Below are 25,767 nucleotides of genomic sequence, written 5' to 3' on the forward strand. Positions count from 1 at the left end.
TTTTTATACAATTGAAAAAAAAAATCAAGTATTGTTACATTTTCAAATTAAAAAAAAAGAAGATAAATTTAAAATCAAGAATGCTAAAACAAAAATAGTTTCTTAAAAATTAATTCTTTTTGCCATTTAACATGATTTTAATTTATTTGAATTGGATTTCAGGTTTCAAAAGGACTACATAAAGTAATAATGCTTTATTATACTTACAGTTTTAGATGGCAACTTGTTGAATATTAAAGACAGCTTCCTCCCTCTATTATCAGTGTACTCTTTTACTGTATCATAGAACTGCTTTAACTTTTGTTTGATACCAGTCAAGCCTGAATTTTTTTGCCTGTAAAGATATTTGTGTAAATAATAACACAAAATATCACAATGGTAAACAATGTTATCTTTATGATACTTTATTTCAAGGTCCTCCAGCCTCAAGGTTTTCACTCTTTTATCTATATTCGGATTAAAAAGATTAGGAGTCTTACAAATTTCACAAATATTTAATAAACTCAATTTGGTTTTATTTGTATATAATATATATTACAAATATATTTTTCTGTGATTCTAAAAACAATCTTTGTGAAAATAATTAAGAACTCAAAGAAAAAAATTGGAAAGCTTTGGGTAGCAAAAGAGTAAAACACAAATTTGTACAAATTACAAAACTAATTTCTACAGTCTCACAAACTATAAAATATCCCTTTCAATATCAAATATTTAAAAAAGTAACATTCACAGTTTGTAAAAAAAAAAACTAAAAATAAATATCTTATCTTCAGGTAACAAAGCTAAGATGACAAATAAATTATAAAGTTTAATTATGATTTAAGAACACATCAATGAATGTGAATTTTCAATATTAAGAGCTCAGTAGTAATAACGTAATTTTTCTTCCATGTTATAAAATTAATTTTAAGTTTAAACCCCTTTTAACATCTTTACAGATATAATTTTGAAAAGCAATGCTATTTTACTATATAAAAAATTATGCAAATATTCATCATCCTTTGTTTGAAATGCATAGAAAACCATGGAAACTAAACAATAATAAAAGATAAAGTATCATAAAGATAAATAACTAAAGTAAATAAAAAATCATTTGAATTTCTTGACTTATTTTACAAGATTTAAAGTTTAAACCAAAACACTAATTACAGCAAGAATTTGCTAAAAATGCTATTTTGTTTTTAGACAAACATAAAATAAGACTCGGGAAAATAAAATGCGTTTTACAGGAAGCACGCCTTTTAAAAATGTGCATAGTCAATTTTTCAAATTTTGTCATATATCTAAACTTTTATTTTTGTTAAAAATTAAAAATTTAATGAAATAGGAAGATTAAATATAATGAAGTATTACATTTTATTGTCATTAAACTATCTGCACTAAACTGTCATAGGTTTTACCTACAGTAATGACTACAGTGAAACCTGTGTATAAGATACCATAAGAAAAAAATGAATGTTGATCTCACAGCTGTAAATCTCATAACACTCCACTATGTTTGAAACAAAAAAGTCTTATTATTCCTTAAACTGCATATTTATCCTGTAGCCATAAATCTAGACATCATAAAGTGTTTTAAGGGATACTATAAAAAATTAATTCAAAACATAGTTAAAATCTGGTTAAAAAGCTTCTGCATCCATATGCATTTAATGTAAAAAATGGAATTCTCCAGAATGGTCTCCAGAATTTGGAATTCTATGACAGCATTCAGGATCCAAAATTGTTGGAAGAAAGCTTCATTACTTGAAGAAAAAAATGAAGAAAAGACAAATATTGAATTTATTGAAAAAGAATGTGTACAGTATATCTATGGCTCTTAGTGCTTTCCACAGCTAATCAAATTTATCCTTTACATTCTACACTGATGATTTTTATGACACTGATGAAACTAAAAAAAAAAAAATATTGGCAACAAAAAACAAATAATTTTTTGGTAATTTTCTTACAAAAAAATTTATGTGCATGGCTTTCTTTTATGCATATTTTTTTTTAAATTTATTTGTAGTAAGTAAATTTTTTATTTTGAAATTCTTAAAAAGAGTTTACATAATTAAAAAGTTTAAAAAACATAACTGTATATATTTAAACTATCTATATCTATAATAGTATTTTAGATTTCTAAAATATCATTCTAGACAGGTTTCACTGTATTTAATTCCTTCAACATTCCTCACAATTTTTGTTTAAATGGATGTCTATTTAATTACGTCAACTTTTCCAACAGCAAAATGTAAGTCTATAAAATTCCAATGTTAAGATTTTCAAACTTTTTCCTCTTTCTTTTTATAACATTAGCCAACCTTTAAGATCTAAATACAACTTCAGTGTAAAAGAAAGATGTCAATAAAATAATGCAATCAAACCTCAAAATGTTCTCCTAAATAAAAAGTTAGGTTTTATCTTCCATTTTCCAAATTCTTCAAGCATTATAAATATTTCAATTGAAATTTATAATAAATAAAATGCTTGGTTAAAAGCAAATTATTTTAAAATTTTAAATAATTATTCTAAATGCATATATATAGATCATAAACAAATAAATTCTTAAAATATATTATAAATAATACTGTGCTTAAAATCAAAAAGTGCAGAATTTAAAACATATTTTTCTCATATCTATGAAAAGAAAAATGAAAAATTTAAGACACAAAAGAGAACAAAAGAGTTTTTGTAGCTCAAACTTACAGATATTAAGGGGAAACTGAGAAAAGAGACTTCAGAATAATAGATTTTAACAAAAAATCATATTCCTTTACAAGAAAGGATATTATAACATTGTGTGTGCACGTGCATACATGTTAACATTAAAGCTCGAAAGTCGTTATTGCGCAGATTACCTAGCTAATCTTCAGATTAATTGATTTGCACCATTAAAGTGCAAAATAAAGAGTTCTCCTTATTTTAACTAGATAATGTGCACAATAATGACTTCTGTATTCTAAAAGTGCAAAAGTTTCTCTCATTTTCTTTCCCTACTCCTTCTCCCTCCACTTTTAATTTGCAAAGGAAATATTAGCAATTTTTAATGCAAAGCATTCAAATACCGATGAAAGTGTCACTGTGAGAATTAATTTATGCTTGCTTGATTTTAGCTGTGGCTTTTAGTTAAACAGAGGATCAGTTTATAAACTTGGTACTAAAACGGGCATTTTAAAACAATTGTAAGCAAGATCTGAATTCAGTGTTTGCAAAGACAGATTTTTAACAAAATAAAATCCTGCTGTAAAAATACCCTTTCATCAAACAGCAATAAAACAATTCCTTGGTACCAGCAAACAGCACATATTTAAAAAAAAAAAAAATGTGACAGCAAGTCTAAAACTACCACAAATAGATATGCTTGCTACAAAAACCAATTGCTATTTAATTCAAAGTGACACCAATCTTAAGACCGAACTAATAAGTAAACATAATTTTATTATATGTTTCGCAAATTCATTTCCTTATTTGTAATAATATGTTAAACCGTTTGATTCCTTGTATTGTAGATTTTCAACTGATTGATGACTGATTCTGTCAAATAATTTGTTGTTTGCCTTATTATATTAATGTAATTATTTAGATATCAAAAAATAAATAAGTAACATTATGTCAATTTCCTTAATTTCAATAATATTTTAAACCCTTTGATTCTCTGTATTGAAGTTTTTCAATTGACTGATGATTGATTCCATCAACTATTAGCTGTTCAATTGTATGATTCAATCAACTATTAGCTGTTCAATTGTATGATTCAATCAACTATTAGCTGTTCAATTGTATTAACTTGATTCTTTTGATATCAAAAAAATAAATAAACAACATTTAATTTAAGTACACAGAAACGGTCCTGTTGTTCCAGTAAATACTTTATTTTCACTTTAACAAGTGACTGGTAAGTAATGTGCAGATTACCTAAGTAATTTGAGAAATGAAACAATTTTCACACACTTTAATGGATCATCCTAGTTAATGTGCATATAGCCTAGCTAATCTACAGATCAAATTATTTTTGCACTTTAGCAGTAACATATATATAACTCTTTAATTCATAATGGTGTTGAAAGAAGACAGTAAAAAAAAGATAGAAACGTTAATACATTTAAAGAAAACATTTAGCACCATCAGCCTAAAACAATATTTTGTTTCAAATCTTTTAATTTGTTAGATTAGCATTTCATTTAGAAGCAAGGACTATTTTGGAACACTGCTCAAAACTTTGAATAGAGTTTAGATGATGAGGACAACATATGTTAATGCTTCACACCCCAAACCACACCAATATAAAGATATTTTACTAAAATGATAGATTATTGGTGAGAATAGGTCAGTTCTTGAATACATGATTCAGCAATTCCATATTTAGGATTCTAAATTCAGAAGACTGATGTCCTATAAACATTCATTGAATTATCCAAGTAGACAGCTTTATTTCTAATCCCTTAAAAAAGCTTTAACATTTTCCTCCCTAATACAAACTAAAAATGATAATATTAAATAATAAAAATAATACAATATCGAGTGATTTCCAACATAATACTAAATAAATTATTTGATTTTACAAGAGTGGAACTGATATAATTAACAAAGGGAAGAGAAATTTTAAGATATTGCTGAAAACGTCTTTTTAAGTGCAAAATTACTACAAATCATCATCAATAAATAACGTATCTTTCCTTTTAAAAGAGAAAAGGTGAAACCTTAAACATTTTATTCTATTACAAACAAAAAAAAGAACAATAAATTAACACAAATAATAGGAACAACTTTATCACAACTACACCCACCCACCCTTCATTTTATATAACAGATATTTTTAGTAACTAAATTTTAATTAAAAGTGCAGAAACATCTATATATAATTTAAAAAAATCAATAATGTGCTTCAACATAAAAACTTAAAATATGAATAACATTATTAGAAATACACTGCAGAAAAATGTAAAAAAGTATCACACCGAAGTTATTTTGTTTAACTTGAGTAACTGAAAACAGAGAAGGAATGGAATGGAAAAAATAAGAAATAAAAACAAAAGATATGATACAGGATATAAAGGTAGAAATGGAAATAAGGGCACATTTGGAAGAGAGCTGCAAAAGAATGCAAAATGCACACATACATAAATTAATGATGAGAATTAAATATGGCATAGTAAAAATAGCTTTTAAAATTTTTTAAGATGATTTTAAAGCAATATGCTGCGTCAGTTTTCTGAATGCAGAAATTTTATATACCAGCTTAAAACGAATGAAATTAAACTAATATTAGTTGCCATAATTAACTTGCCATATTTAAATTCCCAAGAGCAAAATATATGCATTAAAATAAAACGAAGGCAAAAAAAGAAAATGACACTGAAAAGGAAAAAAATAAAATAATAAATAAATAAAAATAATGATTTACATACAACTCTTCTTTAGCAAAGTCCTTTATCACTCTGAAAAAAAAGGATAACAAGTGAATGAAATAAAACTAAAAATAAATTATCAATAAGTCAACAGGGTTCCCACAATAAGTAAAAGAATCAATAAATTTATGTGTTGTAAAGCAAGTCTAGGACAGATAATGGGCAACATTATCTCTAAATGTCAAATATGTGAATGAAGTCAAAGTTAAATTACTACAGCTTCTAAAATCATGGGACTAACTTTAATGGATAACTAATATAAGCAGATCTTAGTCACAGAATTACAGAGTGATTATTAAGATTATTTGAAATATAATAGTCCCTGATGATCAGATCATTCGAAGAAATCAAAGGAAATTTTAGAAGCAAGTATATTAAATACACAATCAAGAATGTTGTGAAAAACAATAGTTCAGTTTCTCATGGTTAAATTACAGTAATAAAATTTCAAAACAATAAAATTGCAATAACTTTTTTTAACTGAACAATTAAAAATTAAAATTACAAATGGAGTTAAAACTTCTTTATCTGCAACACAAAAAAAAAATGCTAAGGCTGAGCAGAAACTAAGAAAAATACAAAAGCAACAAATAAGGATAGAAAGGCAACAAAAAAGTAAAATATTCTACTACTAAAAGAGTCTTATTATCCTGCTAACAATATCTCACATATGATTGTCATTGATTAAGAAACAGAAGTTGTATTAGACAACAATCTCACACACAATGAGAGAATGTTTAAAAAATAACAATAAAAAACGATTATTTGTAAAATACTTTAGACGGAAATATATAGAAACATAGACAGTTTTATTTACTAGTAGTACATGGGATCTGAAATCAAAACTAATAACGAAAACTGGTTTGAAATAAATAGTTTTCTATTAAAAGAGAGAAGGGGAAAAAAAAAAAAAAAAAAAGGGCAATCTAAATACAAAATAAAAATAATACCAAAACATATACCAGCAATAACCTTCAAATAAAAACAAAAGTATTACAAATCAGCAGACCTTGGTATTTAATATTTGCTACAACAAATAATATACAAATAAAATGTGAAATTATAGCAATCCCTTGACTTATTTTTATTTTCTAGGTATTATCTTGTTGTACATCAGGTAGTTTCCTCTCTCACTAACCTATGTTTTCTTCGCAACGAAACCTCTATATGTAAAGTTCCTGAAGAGGCAAATTAAAACAAATCCTTAAACTCAAATTGGGAAGGAAAAAAAAGACATGTACTAACAGATAAGGAAACGGTATTTTAAAATAGAAACATTTTAAAAATTAAAAAAAGCTAAATAAAGGAAAAGAAAGTAATAATTTCCCAGACAGAAAAAATATACAAAAAAATTCCAGACCTCAACCCACCAACCTCTGCAATGATCCAGTATCTAAAAAGAATATAGTGCAAGAAATCTATAATTCCATAATAATTTATTATTCATTCACACAATAAAAGAATCCGAGTTAATAGATGCCAAAACAAAGTTACAGAACTGACTGAGAAATTATACATACTGATGCATCAAAAAGTTCTAAACATCATCATGTATTAAAGCAAACTTCATATAGCAGAATTTTTCTTCTTCTTACAATCACACTGTAATTTGCAGATAAGTGAACCTTCTATAAAATCTGAGTTTTACATTTATAATCACATATTCTTTAGCAAAAATGGCTTCTTTCTGCACAACTGTCCTATTCTTAAAGTTTGTTCCATGATTTTAAAATCACCCTGCATTCATTCTCTCATTATTTTAAGCAATGCACATTTAGAGGTTTCTTATTAAATACAGGGATGATTATGATCCAATTTGAAAACAAGCAAGAAGAAAAATCTGATTTAGAAAAATAATGAACAACAGATATATCCACATATATTTTGAAATAATTTCATTGAGAAATCACAAATTTCTATATGAAATTACATTTTATTATAACACCTGATACAGTCACTTACCTTTTAGGTTTTCCATTTCAAAATTATTTCTAAAATAAGTTTGTTTTTTCAAGGGTTTAAGTTCTAACTATTGCTGCTTATTTTTCCTTCATTAATAATATAAAGATTAGTAAGTTTGTGAAAATAATTTATTTCATGTAGACAATATTTTTTAGCTTACTTCACCTGCCAAAATTTACATTAGTACCAAATCTGAATGCAAAAAAAAAAAAAAAAAACTGGATTTTTTTGATTACCTCTGTAAACACAATACATATATGTTCCAAGAAAATTTTTAATAAGCGAGTTAAGAAAAATATGTTCTATGTAACATATTTTTCAACATCATTAATATTTTTCTTTGTGTCTGCAAAATTCTTTTATTTGCAACATTTTATCATGATCAAACACATTTTATTCAGAATTTATTTAATCACAGAAAAATGAAACTAGATATAGATCAGTTTATTTGATGTTTCTTTTAAAATAAGTTTGCAGTGCAATTATGTATTATTGCTATCATTCATTTAAAAATATAAATGCAAATCATAACCTTCTTTTGCTCCATCAATGTCATGGTTATTAACTTTTTCTATTAGTTAAAAGCTATTCCGATTAGTTGCTCCATTTAGATTTGAATGTATTTTTTGCAACTATTCCAATGTGAATAACATAGCAAAGACATTAAGATAAACATAAGCACCTCAATAAATAGTCATGGCAATCCTTATCAAATAAACAATAGAATTTCAATTGTCATGCATTTCTTTCTATTTTTATAAAATATATACCAAGTAGCAAGTTCTTGAATACTTTTTGTTAATGGATAATTTTTTAGCAGTGCTCTTACCCTGCAGAAAATCAATCAAATTTGACATATCTTAAATTTTAATTTGATAGTTACATTTTCTATCACTGCAAAAATTAAGGTAAATAAATTCAAATTTTAAAATGAATAAAATGTCAATCCTTCCTCAAAATTCAAAACAAATAATTTCAAATTCTAATAACCTTTACTACTGTATTTATGAAAAATATCAATTAATTTGCAGCCCATTTAAATCATTTAAAAAAATTCTTGTACAGAAATCATCCTCTCTCCTGCTAAATTAAAAACTAATATTTATTCTATTACTACCTTGCATATAAATTCAACGAAATTTTGCAATCACGAATGCTGTAAATATTTTTAATATAAATATTTAAAACTATATTAACACTTCATGATTAATTTATTCCCAATTTGAATTGCTAAATTTTTTACTGATATTTCAAATAATTTTTTATTGTTAAATTACAATATATATATATATATATATATATATATATATATTAGCACACAAATTTTATCCAGCTGTTCCTAGCCTTTCATAAAATAATGATTAGTTTGTTATATAATATAAATACTGCAATGCCGTATCTTTCACAGAATTTTTTAAAAAGCTGAAATAACTTCTATAAATATTTTTAAAAACACATTTCATTTGATAATTAAAAGATGAAGGAAAGAATATTCCTTTACTTTCTTTAAAATCACATTGGATAGAAATTTTTAAAACAGCATTTAAATGAAATACAATTTTCTTCTTTTTATATATCACAGCAACAAATTTGCAATAAAATTTTTTAAAAAAAGAGAGAACTCACTTTGAACAGAAATGATTATAAAAACATAACTGTTTTGATTATGAGCTACTTATTAATATTATTAATAACATTAATTTAATAATTCAGCATGTAGAATAATAATAATAAAATGAAGAATTTTTACTTATATAATATACTGTTCTTTTTTTTTTTTTTTTTTTTTTTTTTTTCTCCTTTTCCCAGGTTCCCTATTTACTAACATGAGAGTGAGATAGTGGGAACCCTCATAAAAAAATCCACATCAAAAGGAGAAAGGTTGGCCACTCACTCACCTCTTCATAGGAATACGCATCTTTGGTGTTTCGCAAAGATTCAGTCCCATTTCTTGTATTTTGTTGTTTAACACACTTTCCAAGGTTTCAGCATCCTGATAGATCTGAGAACCTTCTTCATTATAGTGCTTACAATTAGAAAACATCAGTCGAAAATCAGATATTAGGCCATCTTCATTCACATACTGTAAAGACAAAACAAGATTGAATACTTTAAACATCATGAGAAATTATGGCTCTTTTTCACAAATCATAAAAACTAACATGGTGAAAAATCTGAGAAAATTTCAAAAAATTCTGAATAGTTCATGCTTAGCAAAGCAAAAATAACAACTTTTTTTTAAAAAATTGTGAGATTATTTTAGTAAAATTACATTCACTTCACTAATAATATAATTTTTGCAATCAATTTAAATATATCTTAGTAACTTTAAAAGATTTCAGAAGCATTTTTGCTATTTTTCTAATATGAATGAATCCTATCAATGAGCAAAAGGTATTTATTGTGTAACCAACTACTCACAGAGTGAATAGCAAGAAACTGCTGTACAAACTAAGAAGTTTTTTTTTTTTAATATGTTTGTACATGCATGGATACAAAAAGTCACCATACGTTCTAAACAAAGGATGTTAGGTTCACACAACAGATAACACTAGTAATAGCATACATCAATGTATTCATAATTTTGTTTAAGAGTTCTGAACCTGGCATTTTCCATTAATAGTTCTAATTCAGATGTAAAATTCATGAATATGTTCAGTTAATAAGCATTTATTTTTGGTTTCATAAAACTGTTATTTTTCAATTTAATCTATTTTTTGTTGAGTCAGACTTTTATGAATTAATATTTCGAACAGTTTTGTTTTTAAAATGAGGAAACATTCGTTAAATTTATCAGATATTTGGGTGAAAATTTTAAAAATTCTGACATGCCTTTGCCTAACTTTTGTGCAAGCATGGATATGTAGATCTATATATTTTCTAAGATGTGACATTTTATTTCATAATGATGCATAATGAAATATTGAAAAATTTTATACACATTTTTAATTTTGATGCTTCTGTACTTGAGCAATATTTCCTAGTACTTTTATTAAAATTACAGCAAAAAATTATCAACTTTCATAAAATTAAAAATATAAATCTGAGATTGTCTTCAACATTTCTTAAAATCAGTTAATTTAAATGGATACATCATTTTTGAAAATGTCAACACTTATGTACAAATACAGTATGACCAAAATATAATTTTAATGGGAAACAAAAATTGCGCAAAAGTTATAAAGAGAAAAAGAGTAAAAAACATTAAAAACAATAAAATCTCAACTTTAAAGGATAACTTTTTTATTTCTTTTAAAATTTAAGTACCATAGCTAGAAGTTATACATAAATTAAAATTTGACAAGCCTGGTTCAACAAATAATAATTTTAAAAAGCTTAAAGGACTATAATTATAAAACATTTACAGCTACAACTTAAAATTTCTCATAAATGTGAATCAATTATCATAATCACAAATTGCAATTCAATTGTAAGTAAGTACTTAAGTAAGTCGTTCAAGGGATCACATCAAAACGACACATTAACAAGAATAATGACCAAATGCATAACACACTAAACAGGCTTCATTGTAAATAGAATTAAAATAATTAAATATCATAGAGAACTTTCATGTGTGTTTTTAGAGTAATTTCTCCTATGATCAATATACCTCTTTGTGCAATAAATAGTGCATTTAATATATTATATATATATATATATAAACTATTCTGAAACTATTTTGTTTCGTTTTCAAAATATTTCTTCCTTTAGATTGGCTATATATACAGTGGTGGCCAAAAGTGTGGACATTTTTTGAAAGTTTCATGTTTTTCAACTTTGCCTGCTTGTAGAATATATTAATTTTCACTTAAATACAAATGTTTATATATCAAATTGATGGTAATTTAATGTAGAATTTAATAACAAAAACAGTATTACAATATCCGTATTACAAAAAAAGTTACGCTCCTTTTAGTAGAACAAACAAGCACAAATCGTTTTGAATAATGACGTGTTTTGTAATAAAAGCGTACTAATCAATCACAAACACTGTTCTGAGCACCAATCAAATGTCTGTAACTATAGTTTAGGTTATTTGGATGGTAAAAGAGTTATTGTTGTGGAAATATTTTGCGGAATGATGCATACTATCACAATTAAATAGAGTATTGCTGTTTTTGAATATTTTAACTTGTTTTTTTTAATTAAACTAATTTTAAACAATGTCTCCAACAAGAAGGACTGATTGGACATTTACAAAAAGAAGTCAAATTGTCATATTGAGAGAAAATGACCTCTCCTATGCTGAAATTGCAAGACAAGTTGGTGGTTCAGGGACTTGTTCTGGTGTACAGAAGTTCTGTTTACGTTATGAAAAAACGAAATCAGTGGAAAATAAGGCCAAATTAGGCCGAAAAAAATTCACAAGTGCAACTGCCGATAGAAAAATTAAACGGCTATGCCTTCAAGATAGAAAAATTTCATCAGATGCCATTAGATGTGAAATGAATGCAGCGGGTATTGCAGTAAGTTCAAGAACAATAAGAAGAAGGTTATCAGGATTTGGACTACAAGCTAGAATTCCAAGGAAAAAACCATATTTAAATCGAAAGCAACGTGAAAAACGAGCTAAGTGGGCAAAAGAACACATTAAATGGTCAGAAAATCAATGGCAGCAAGTAATCTGGAGCGATGAGATTAAAATATCGCTCTTTGGTAGTGATGGTAGAAAATACGTGAGACGTAGAGTAGGTGAAGCACTTCATCCTGATTGCATTGAAGCAATTATAAAAACAACAACAAATGCCATGATTTGGACATGTATGCCTACAGATGGTATGGGCCGAATTCAAGTGATTGATGGCATCATGAATGATAAAAAAATATACATCAAAACTGTCCTGAAACCAAAATTGATACCTTCCATCAGGGATTTCTTCCCCAACAAAGCACCATTTATTTTTCAGCAGGATTCAGCTCCATGCAACACAGCAAAAGTATGCAAAGCATGGTTTCAAAATAAAGGTATAGATGTATTACCATGGCCAGGAAACAGCCCTGATCTCAATCCAATTGAAAATTTGTGGCGATGTTTGAAAATTCTTGTACGAAAAAAACGTCCATCCAATAAAAGACAACTTATTGAATCTATAATTGATTCTTGGCACCATGTGATTACAAAAGATGAACTTCAAACACTCATTCACTCGATGAAAAGAGGCTGTGAAGCTGTCTTAAAAAATAATTGTTCTCCTACTGAGTATTGATTGTGTAAGTATCACTTTAAAAAATGCAAATCTAAGATAGATCTTACTAAAATTAGCATAACTTTTTTTTAATACAGATATTGTAATACTGTTTTTGTTATTAAATTCTACATTCAATTACCTTCAATTTGATATATAAACATTTGTATTTAAGTGAAAATTAATATATTCTACAAGCACGCAAAGTTGAAAAACATGAAACTTTCAAAAAATGTCCACACTTTTGGCCACCACTGTATATATATATATATATATATATATATATATATATATATATATATATATATATATATATATATATATATATATATATATATATATATATATATATATATATATATATATACCTCATTATAAAAATGCAATCAGGCAATGCAAGACACATAGAATTCATGTTTTAATAAAGGCCACCAGATCACTGTGACTTAAAGTACTGGCTACTTAATACAAGTCAACATAGTAAATATTGAATTGATGTGCCAAGGGCCCTAATAATCCATGCCTTATTTTTTTAATGGTTTAAAGCAAAACTGAAGACTGTTTTTAAATACAAATGTTCAAAAGATCCACTTTAACAAGGATAAAAATCAGAAATTGGAAAGAATGATACATACATCTTTTAATATCCATTCTATGAAGTTGTAAAAACTTTATATAAGTCTGGTCATAGAAAACATCTCATCTAAATTTTATATATTGTATAACTATTCTCAAAATAATTTCACACCTTCCTTTCGTAAAACATTAAAGAAAACATAAAATATCTGATAAGTGGTTTATAAAAATAATTACAAATGGAAAAGCACTAATAAAGTTTAGGCACAAAACACCAAGTCTTATCAAACACCTGGTAAGAGCATTCATAGAAATTGATATCTTCGATATGTGAATATATTTTAAATTACACCATAAATCATTAATTAAACACAAAAAAATGATTATCATTTTCTCTGGAGAAAGTATTAATTTTGAATATAATAAAAATATGAACACAATTTCTTACAATAAAAGAGTTTTGCTTACTTTATCAGCTTTAATATTACTATCAATGGTTTTCATGTCTATTGGATTAGCAATGATTTCATAATAATCGGGATAATCTTTCTTGGAAGGTTTTTCCATGAATACAGAAATAAGAGGGCGGCCATCCTCATCCTGAAATATACAAAAATCTTATTAAAAAATTCCAAAACATAAAACATGATTAATAATAAAACTTATTTATGTGATACTTTGATTGGCTTATTGCTTCAATAATTGGGTTTTATTTCTATGTTACTTCTGAGTAACAACTTTCTACAGCCTATTTTATAGATTTTTGATTGGATTAAAGTCTGTGCTATTTTCAGACTGAGTAGCGAAACATTGCCTTGAAAGCAATTTTTACAAAAAGTAACAGCATGACATGGGGCTGAAGCCTGTTGAAATATAAATTTGCCATTATCTGGGAAAAGATCCATGTAATGAAGGTGCAGTTTTGGAATGAGTTTAGAATTTGCATTTATATTTCCATTACCACATAAATTCTACCTATGCCTATTACTGTCATACATTCCCATATCATAATGTTAATTGAGTGTTTAACAACAGACGTAATGGTATCAGGACAGAAATCTGATTCTTCTCCTTAAGTATTAATGCCACTGTTTACAGACACTGAGATTTTGGTCTCATCATTCCAAATCATATTACTCCATTATTTTGTGATCCAGTTAATAAATGTTTTCATCTAGCTTAGTCTGTTTAAAATTTGTTTTGAATTTTAAAATAACTTTTTCTAGAAGAATTCTTGTACTTACATTGAATGTACTGGATCATCCAATACAGTATTGTGCCCTTTTTCTTTGTAGGCTCTCATATCATTTTCTTTGATAACATAAACATATACTTTTAATTAATCTATCATCACTTGTATACTGTATCTTTTCCTGCTTTTACTAGTTTGGTTTTGTAATGATTGAGTGTCCTCATACTCCTTAGCAAATTTTAAATTATTGCTTTTAGTATGATTTAGATTTTTATCAGTTTGCTTTACAGTTAATACCTTATTCAGGCAACAATAAAACTTTGCATAATTTTTTATAATGTTTCAACAACTCACAAAATGGAAGTATACCAAAAAAGTGATCAACTTGATAACAATCACAAAAAACAAGGGAGGAAAACAATCCCAATGCACCAAAACAAGGTAACAATTTTTGAATTCTACTAATAGCAATATATATTTCTTTATGTTCATTGGCTACATTCAAATGAAAAAAGATATATATACATTCTCATTAAAAGCAGGATAATGCTTCTTTCTTCTGATTCATTACTTCATTAGAATTTTTTAAAAAATGCTAATCAAAACTTAATTCATGCGGGAATGTGATTCAATACATTACATTGGTGGTTAAATTATCTTTAAAACTATACACAGCTTTATGGTATGGTTGCAAATGCTAATATTGTTATAAGCCATTATATTTACCAAAAAGTACTTTTTCCAAAAGATTTCTACAGTTTTGACCACTATTGTAAAATGCTGATAATGAAACAAACAAGAGAAGGCTTCTCTTTAATACCCTGAATGTTGTGAGGGTCACCAAGGGCTGGCAGGCCGATATAAATTGCATTGTCAATGTATCAATGGCAGTGAATGCGTTAACCCAATTCTTTATTCATTCAAATTCCCCTTTTTCCCTAGCTTTTAAAATTTGTTTGTTAAATATATAACCAGGGATTAATACTCTAACCATATTAAAGCAGAAATCAGAGGAAGAAAGTATGTAAAATCATTCATAGCTAATATATCTTTAAGATTTAGATTTACAAAAATTTAACACATACATTTATTTTAATCACATTTCACTGCAGTTTTATATAGGATAGATAAAATTACACAAACTAGACACTGAAAAATAAAGTATATTATAACCTTGCACAACACAGAAGTTAAATAAAATAAAGAAAAAATAAAAAAATTTAAGAATGTATATAAATTAGATTTAGTATAAATATATATTGAAAATGATACATACCACATAATCATGGATAGCTCTGTATAGAGCCCTGGCTTTCTTTTTTAAACTAGTTGGAGTTTCTCCATCCAAACTTCTCCTCTGTTTCTTTATTTCTGGCAAAGGACTAAGGACCAGCTTTTTTGCTTTGCGTTTTGATGCACGATCTTCATCTTCATCACTTTCAGAGTCCTAAAATAAAATTTAATTTACTTTATATACTTTCATAATTGTTAATGGCAACAAAAATTAAATTACATTATTATTGAAAATTTTAGCATTTTTGTTAAACATAATATAACCAAAATGCAAATATCATAGACATAATACTAATAGATTCTAATTATAGAGGATGATTTTTTATTTCAAACTAAGAGTTTCTAAATACACAGATAATGTATTGAAAGCAGTATAACTTCCAATTGTTCCATCAAAATTTTAATTTTATTTTTTAAATTGTAATTCTAAAAAGTCTTTTATATATATATATAATTTTGGAGTTGCAGCAAACCTTTCCTAAAAAATAATACTGGGTATAAAAGGAAAAGATTGAGAAACTATGTTAAAAATTTTTTGAAAGTATTTAATCAATAGATATTTTACTTGGCATTTTTTAAAAAAAATTATTAAATTATTTACAAAAATAAATACACCAAAAATATTATAAAACACAAATAACAAAAATAAATAGAATGTTCTGAATAAAATAAAATCAATTTGAAAAAAAGATTTAAATAAAGGAAATGTAAAGTTTCATTCAGAGAATTACTAAAAAATGTTATTATAAAACATACGCTACTGAATACAGAACTCTCCAAAATAAATTGACATGATTTTTTATCTTACCTTCATATGTTGATTTATCAGTTCCCTGGCCTTTGCTTGCATTATTTTCTGCAGTTTCACAGCATCCTATAAGCATATTAACTCTTATCAATTTCCCAGCCCTGTTAATTTATTTTTCTTAAAATATTATAAATAAATGTTTTAATTCTTTCTAATGTCTAACAAATAATTATAAAGTTAATATGAAAAAAAAATTATTTTAAAATACAAAGTATACATGTGTTTTGGTGGTCTAAAAATAAGGCTATTGGGAAATATACTTCCAAGGTATATTATTCAATAGCTTATTTCTAAACTACTAAAAACATAGATTGCATACAGATGCAACAGAAAAAAAAAATTACAGTATAAAGGAAATTCTTTTAGTTTCCATCAATAAATATAAGGGTGAAAGGATTATGAGACCAAAATTTTCAAACTATTCTTCCATCATCACAGCTAAATGTAGTAAATTGTAATACTATTGTTTAACCAGAAAAAAAATCATTTTGTTTGACACAAAAATTGAATAAGTAATTAAATAATTGACTAAGCTTAAAAGGTCATTATTTTAGACCATTTCAATGGCTGCCTCAATGAAACTATTCCAGTCAAAGAATATTTAGAATTAGTGATGAATATTAAGGACAATGAAATTCAAAGCTTTATAACTTGGATAGCTTCGGTTGCAGAAGAATGAAGCTTTTTTTTTAACGTTAATGTATTAATATTTTATTCAATATGACTAATAGGATCAGGAGGCAGCATTAAAAATTAATCATTTTTATAACTCTGCTTTTATTAACTCAAAGCAACATAAAATATAATTCTTTACATTAATTAAGACAAGCATATGCCTAATTCTAATAGTTTAAAAGCTATCTATTGGGCCAAGATTAAAATTGACATTTTATATGAAATCAAACATGAATAAAATACCTTCCTTTGACCCTTCTCAAAATAAAAAGCAATAATAATGAAATAAAAATTAATATTATTAAATAATATTAGTTATACGATCTTACTGTTTTTAACACTCATTGTTTATCTGAATTCAACTTCTTTTTAAATTGCATATTCTAATTCTAAAGACTTTATATTTAAAAATATAATATTTTAATTTCATGGAACTCTTTTCACAGCACTCAGGACAGTAAAAATACATATTATGTCATTCAATAGTCTCAACTTCCACGATTAAAATATGAAAAAAGAAGAGAAAGATAAAAATCAAAAATAGATATTAATACAGAATTAAATTTAAATTTAATAAAAACGGTGGAACTGGAAAATATTTTGATTGTTAATATAATTTGTTATTATTAATTAATAATAAATTTAAAAAATATTAATCTAACCTTATTTTTTTAAATAATTGTAACAGCAATGCAACACAAATACAGTACACTCCCGATTATCCGCGGAATTGGGTGGCGCTGCCGCCGCGGATAACAAAAATCGCGGATAATCCGAAAAAAGCTAAAAACGGGTATAGCAAAAAAGAAAACAGTCATTCCAACTTTGAAAAATCGTTTTATGTACAATAAAACATAAAATAAACAGCAGGAAATGTTTAACTAACGCTTAATATTTTAGTATATCGCTCATAACTAACCTAAAATGCATTTTGTTAATGAAAACAAAAAAATGCTTTGTATTTACGAGAGGCGTCAAGGATACACAGAAAAATTAATACATATGTACAGTTTTAATACTGTAATGTATTATGTAATTACAAAACCCAAACTGTAAAACTGCACCTTTTTGAAAAAATCAGACAAAAAGAAAAAAAACTTTGTGCGGCAGGCGCGGATAATCCGCACTGCGGATAACCCGCCCGCGGATAATCGGGAGTCTACTGTACTGTTAATAATATCAATTTTAGTATTATGGCACATCTTTTAAAGCAGTCAAATCAAGCTTGCATATAGTAAGTACTGTATATATTTAATTTTGAATTCTATTGTGCATCTAGCAGATGGAAAAAATTGTTACAACAAAGAACAGCATTAGACAATAAACATTTGAATTTTAAATAATACATTATTTACATTTGTCATGTTATTCTGATGTAATGCGAGTTAACTCTTTTAAGTTTATAACAAAATCAGCTGAACTGCATGTCTTCTATCATATACATATTTACATTTTCAAATAAAATGGTATATTTTTTTACAAGAAAATTAACTGAAGCAGACATAGAAAAAATAAAACGTCTCACAATAATTAATGATGCCACTATTTCCACAAATAATAATCACATGTAACAGTACACCACAAAAATTTAATAATTCAAGATAGATGGGGGAAAAAAAAGTTCTCAACTTACTTTAAATAATTTTGAGTCAGGACGGTTATACTTTTTGGCATTTTCAAACATAAGATTCATATCATCTACCACATCAACTAGACTAGTATAATGACCTGTCTATAAGAAAAGAAATTACAAATATGTATATGAGAAGATATATTGAATGGATTTAGAAAACATTTTTCATTATATTTTAAACAAATATTTAGTTAATTTCATATAATTTAGCAACCTATATATTATATTTATACCATCATATACAAAAAATTACTTTAAATAGATTATAATATTATAGCCTAGTATTTGAATACTGAGATGCATTTTTTTTAGCAGAGTCAAATATGATTCTATTTGTTTAAAAAAAATCTACTTTTTAATGTGAAATACTTACTTTGATTTTAGTTCTTATCTTGAATAACGACATAGGCTGCTTAATTTCTTTGTAATAATCAGGATAAGATCTATAGAATTCAAAAGATAAAATGACTAAATATGAAACTTTAAAACTCTTAACTTTAATTTAAATTTATGTCAAAAACAAAAACGGTAAAAAATTTCTTGTAATGCATAAGCACACACACACACATATATACATAAATGAATTCTTAATTTATTTAAATAATCAGTACGAATTAGTTTTTTAATGTCATTTAATTTTTATATCAAATAAAGTTTCTTCCAAAATACAGTAAAAAATAATGTTTTCATATATTAGAAGATAAAATCTGGATTGAAAAAATTCTTCCAATTATTATAATACACATATTTTTTCAATCAATAAATAAAACTATAAGAGTGTTTAATTAACCAATAATATATTAAGTTAATAAAACTTTTAAATTTATTCAGAAATTAAAAAAAATCACATTCTTATTAAAAGCAACCTTAATTTCTAAATACAGTTAATTTGATATTTTCAAAAATTTTAGAAACAAAAAATGTATAATAAAAAAATTAATGTATATTCTAAATACAAAAATAAGTATTTTCACAGAGATTCAAACAGACTATTAAATTTTCCTGTATATGTTTGCTTTCCTTGAATGTTACTTCTTTGCTTCTTTCTGTCTATACAGAAAATTTATTAGTACTTTTTAGAATTTTGATCACATTCTTTTGAACACCATAGGTGATATCTTAGCCAAACAGAAGAAAAACCTGGAGAAATTATGTTAATGTATCTGTCAATTTAAAATACTATGAGTTAGATGAATAAAATTGATGACACCAAAATTGCAGATCTGCATCATATTCCAGAGAGGGTGTATTTTATCTAAACATACATTTCATTTTATTTTATTTTTTACTGCATTAAATTTAATATATACATATATACACATAAAAAAACATTATAGTTGAAAAAAATGCTTAATTATGTGTATTACTATTCATAACACATGAATACATTAATAACAACTTCTAATTATTACATTTATTTGTTTACTCATTACTACTCATATCCATGGAGAGCATTATTATTATTATTTTTTTTAATTACTAGTAGTTATTTTATCAGGCTACTTCTAATCGTATCTTTTGAAAATAGCACACAAGTTTTAATTATTGCTTACTTTACATTTACTTTTATATATACAGCATAAAATTTCTGATTATGAATTTTTCAAAATTCACAGGCAAAAATTTTCAGAACAATCTATATGGAGTTAGGAATCTGTATGAGGAAATAAATCTGTATGGGCCTAAGAGAAATTATATGTTTTAGTATGCTTTAAAAACCTTGTATATTAAAAAAAACAAAAATGTATTTAAATTCATTTTTGCTAATATTTCAACTGACCTGTGTATTCATATTAAATATTATATATAAAGAAGTTTAAGCATTAACAACCGTGTGCATATAAAAATGGCTTTCTTTGTAATTTTTTGTTAGCCATGTAACGACACCAAATATTTTGAAATGCACGAAAATTGCCCCATCATAAAGGGTTTGTTTGGAACATACAAATGTCTTAGAACAGGTGGAAGTTGAGTTGCTAACAGAATAATATTAAAAAAAAAAAAAAAATCTACAGATATGATGCGATGATACTGCAGAATAAATTCAATAAGAATTTGTCAAATTAAAGATATAATTATTATAACGTCTAATACAACAGTTTGTAGTATAAAATTTTATTTTTAATCTACTTAGTTTGATCAAGTTATGTTGTATTTAGAATTTTATTGTACACTGCCGAAGTAAAATATTTATATAGAAATATAGGGGGAGGGGAATGAAAAGCAGGTAGCCATCATTCTCTTAAAAGGATAAGACAAGTTTTATAAAATTCCATATATAAATCTCCAGTTACAATTTATTATTTTTTTAGAATTTTAAATCCAACTTTTATAAATGTTTTTATGAATACTAAAGCCTATTTCAATCATTTTGTTAAAAAAAAATTGTGGGACAGAATCTTACGATTTTTGAAAACTTTAATGCTAAGTAGTTGCATTTACAAAAAATTTGACGTTCTCATTCCTAATATCATTTTAGTTTAAGTATCTCAAAATACCCGAATGCCAGATTTTCTCTTTCAAATACAAGAAAAATTCTCAAATACTGTAATGACATCTTATATTCTTAAGGGATTGTTATACAAATGAAGTCATTGCTTAGCTGATAGCTATTAAGTAAATGTATGCCCGAACATCCACTCAGTATTCTTAAGAAACCCTGTGTTCCAAAGTCTTCTGGATAAATGTCTCTAATGAACAAAGCAAGCACCACAAGTAGGAATGGGGGAATTTTGCAGTGATACTGAGGAGATAAGGTAGGATCTGTATCTTTATTAAAAGAGCATTTACAATCTTTCTGTAATGATAGAATTAAATCAGTGACTCTTACCTCCTGGATGGTAAGGTCCAGAAAGGTTCAGACAGCTGGTATCCTTGAGTGTTTATGTAATTTTTAACTGTCTCATATAGCATCCACTGCGGGTTGTTGTGAGCATCTTCTGGATCCGACTCATCCTCTGCATCTACACTTTCATCAGCAATCTCTACCACCGATGCTGGGGACGCAGCCTCTGAAGTCAGATCTACCTTAGGGGCTGCATCGTATTTCAAAGCTGCTATGATGGATGACCATTTCTGACCACCCGCAAGACGTTTGTTCCTGAAAGAATTATTTATTTCAGTTTGATCATTATATATAATAATGATTAAAAAACAAAAAAAGGAAAATTAATATAAAAGGAATAATTATGTTTGATTCAATATCACAAGCATTTTTGATGCTATAAAATCTAACAAATAACTTTGTAAATAATGTATAAAACATAAATTATCTGTGGAGCAAGATATAGCATTCAATTAGGATGATCAAAGTTCTAATACAGCAAATTTCATGTATTTTCACTGCTTATGGTCTTTTGATTTTTTGATTTTTGGCAATGAATAAGGAAGGAAGACATGACTGTAAGCCACATTTAATGTTTTGCTTTAAGTTTATGAAATCGGTGATATTTTGGGGGAAATGACTGTAAAAAGCTCATTTAAATAGAGATCAGGCAAATCTGGATATTTTAATTTGGATAACAATAAAGAGATTAAAAAGGTGTCAGACTTTGAAAAAAAATTGAACTACAAATTAAAGCTAATTTGTGAAATTTTTAGCAAATTTGAATAACCAAAAAATAAAAAGTAATTGCAAATACTGTTTTGTATAAAAACATGCATATAAATTATTTGTATCATATTAAATTATGTTTGAATAATATTTATAAACATAATATGCAATGTATGTATTTGTCCTATTCAGTTGCTAAAAATTGCTACAGTTAGAAAAGGGTACAAAATTTACTCTTATCACAATTTTCCAATGTTCTTCCTTTCATATCCCAAAATTGATTCTAAAAATTTTTTAACTCTTTTTCTCTACGTCAATACTCAATAAATCTAAATACAATTTTCCAACAAAGATGACTTAATGATGATTAATCAAAATGTCAACATCTACCTATTGAAATAATACAATTAAAAAATAATCGAGCAAAAATATATATATCATCAAAAGGAGAAAATAAATATCAGATAACCCTTTTTAATAAAAGCGTTTAGTAATTTTAGCTTTTTCAACTGTATTTAACAATGTAATGACAAAATTATGAATTTTTGAAAAGGGCAGATTCTTAAATTACTTGAACTCCAATTCCCAATGCTGGATTAATTATTCTATATGAAAGAATCTTGAATAGGACTTTAATAATTGCAGTAGCTTTCAAATATTCAATCGCATATAAATACTAACATAGATAATTTTTTATCAAATAATCAGTTATCGGGCTGATGCACTACAGCCATGAGAATGTTGCAATATATAAGGACCTCAAAAGTGTTGTTGTTTCAGATGGCACTTGTCATTGACAAACCTGCTGACTAAGTTAACGAATTTAAGCCGAAATTTTTGTGTCTCTTGTTTTTCAGTAATTTATGTTCAATAAGCACTGATTAAGTTGAATTGCAAAGCTGAAAGAAAAAAATTGACTAACAGGAAAGATAAAATGGGAACTTTAAAAAATAAGTACATTTTTATATAATTGACCAAAAGAAATTTTAAAAGTTGTAAAAACCTATAATAAATTACCTTATTCTTTCACTTGATTTTGCAGGATAAGCTTTTCTTTGATCAATTTCTGCTTTCTTGATAAGAACTATTTTTCTTAATGTTGCAGCATCCTGAAAAAAAATATTTTTGATAAATTAAATCCATGTGATAAGTAACACATAAAATAGTTATGTAGATTTCTTAACCTATAAGCCCCCATATAAAATGAGGTCAGAAACTTTGCAATCGTGAAGACCTTGACAGCACACATTTCTGTCAAATTGTTGGGAATAAATAAAAACTATTTTTATCAGCAGCATCTGCTGGAAGTAAATTTTTCGAATCCATCTAATTCGATGCAGTCGCACAAGGGCAAATATCTATTATGATATGCTAATAAGATGACTCTAATTAGCATATCATTGAAGACAGTGCATTTTTTTTTCTTTATCGTGGCATATATACATATATGATAGTTATGTTAGAGTTGAAGGTTATTAGTGTACTAGCTGATGTGCATCTTTGATAAGTATGTTTTTCTTTTCCTTCTTTTTTGTTCTGTTTATGACATGTTAACCACATTTTAATAAATATTCAAGTTATTCTGTAATCGTCATTTGTGTGGATCTCTTTCTTGATAGATAGATGCAATTTATTAATTTAGGCCAATTTTATCTCAAGTCAAATTCTACAAAACTCCTAAATTCAAAGGAAAAACGTTCTTATTTCAATAGTTTCAATCAAATTTTTCAAAATAAGACAATAATATCTTTTTTGTTCCTATATTAAGATCAATGAGAATTGCCATAAAAAAAACTGCTGTTAACAACAGTTATGGTATAGTTTACAAGTATTCCAAATATACACAACATATTCTTTTTTAAATGCATGATTATTTTTTTTCTTTTTCTTTTTTTAAGTTTTCAATTCTGAAAAAAAAAAAAAAAAAAAAAGATTGAAAAGTGAGAGATTTACTGAAAGGAATATTTATAGCCTAAATAAGACTTCATAAAAAATATTATTTTCATCTATAAATATTCTTGATTTCTCTACTCTTATATTCTTAATATTAATTTAACAGAAAGTAAGTCAACATGGTCTTATTAAATATATGGAAGCTGTAACAGAGAACTGCTTCAAAAATGTTTATGACACTAACATAAGTAAATAAATTTCCTTCAGTTTTAAAGTCAAAATTTCAGGGGATTTTAAAAATTATCTGACAGTTTTTAGATTTTTATCTGGCCTATTATTCTTTTATGAATAATAAACAATCTTTTAACAAAAAAAATGGAGCTCTTTTTAATCATATTTGTGCATAAACAGCAATATGCCCTAACACAAAATTTCTATGCACGTATACCTAAGTATCAGAAAAATTGTGTTGATAAATTTTTTTCATTGGATATGGAAAAGTTTGAAATCCTCTAAGTGGCTTTTAAAACAATGATGGCAAACTAACCTTGAGACTCAAATGCTTAACAACTTCCGATTAATCAGCATCTTTTGATAAAGCAGGTTTTATTATAATATGATTAGAAGTCGTATTTTTTGTAAAATGCATGAAATGTTCATTCAAAATGCTTTACAGGACTATTAAATTGAATTACTAAAATTGTTATGCAAGTGGATATTGAATGATAGACACTCACTAAGAAAGAAGTTTTTTTTTTTTATATTTTAAATAATTTTCAATGAATTAAAAATGAATCAAGATATTAGCATTTTTCCTCAATAACAAAATGTAAAATCATGCAAAATCAATTTTTAATCAATATTAAAACTTTTTAAAAAATTAATATTTTTAATGATACCAATTTTACTTCCAAAGAATGATGCAACAAATTTTTTTACTATTCATTTGCAATTGAGATGTAGCATTTTAATTGTGGAATCAATTTTTAAAGTATAAGCTTTCAGTTAAAAAAATCAGTAAATTTATATTTCAGAAATGATTTAACATTTTTATTGTATGATTTTTGTTTCAAATTTAATGGAAATATCTCGCATTTTATCTATTTATAAATTTGTAAACTTAAAATAGCTAAACTATATGACAAAAGCACATAAAAGAAAATAAATAATGCTTTCTAATTTGATAATAAGCAAGCATGTTTTAATGGAGAATTAAGGTTCAAATGCTTTTTTCAATCCTGTTTAGAAGCTATGCAAATATTATTTTGACGTGGATTTTGCAATTTCAGCTACATGATTTGTACAATACTTGAATTGCATCCTACTTTTCAAATTTCCACAATACAAACATACAATTATTTGACCCACAGTAACAAACAATATGTATGAAGCCCAGATATACACTGAATCTTTGAAGGATGCAAATTCTAAACATGTAATCTACTATTAACTGGTTGAAAGTGAGAAAGGTCTCACATATAAATACATTTGGTTGATCTAATATGTAACAAATAAACATTTTAAATGCAATTTTCATTTACCTTACTAAAAGAAACTGTTATATGCTGATCATAAAAATACGACGCACTATTAGGCATATACTAAA

At 26.1% G+C, this 25,767-nt stretch overlaps 1 protein-coding gene across 9 annotated transcripts in view; it reads right to left on the reverse strand.

The window, feature by feature from the left end:
- LOC129956923 (protein polybromo-1-like) overlaps positions 1-25,767 on the reverse strand; it is a 91,780-nt gene that overhangs the window by 54,386 nt on the left and 11,627 nt on the right. For 7 of the 9 annotated variants that reach the window (XM_056068971.1, XM_056068965.1, XM_056068969.1 and 4 more), the window contains exons 8-17: positions 23,286-23,377; positions 21,546-21,815; positions 19,089-19,158; positions 18,716-18,814; positions 16,408-16,473; positions 15,583-15,753; positions 13,583-13,714; positions 9,251-9,435; positions 5,391-5,420; positions 208-334 (exon numbers count right to left, since the gene is read on the reverse strand). In XM_056068971.1, coding sequence (XP_055924946.1) covers positions 208-334; positions 5,391-5,420; positions 9,251-9,435; positions 13,583-13,714; positions 15,583-15,753; positions 16,408-16,473; positions 18,716-18,814; positions 19,089-19,158; positions 21,546-21,815; positions 23,286-23,377 — 1,242 coding nt within the window. The remainder of the gene's footprint in view (positions 1-207; positions 335-5,390; positions 5,421-9,250; positions 9,436-13,582; positions 13,715-15,582; positions 15,754-16,407; positions 16,474-18,715; positions 18,815-19,088; positions 19,159-21,545; positions 21,816-23,285; positions 23,378-25,767) is intronic. The other 2 variants (XM_056068972.1, XM_056068966.1) reach the window with 1 other exon arrangement.

This window comes from Argiope bruennichi, chromosome 11, assembly GCF_947563725.1.
Source record: "Argiope bruennichi chromosome 11, qqArgBrue1.1, whole genome shotgun sequence".
Lineage (NCBI taxonomy): Eukaryota > Metazoa > Arthropoda > Arachnida > Araneae > Araneidae > Argiope > Argiope bruennichi.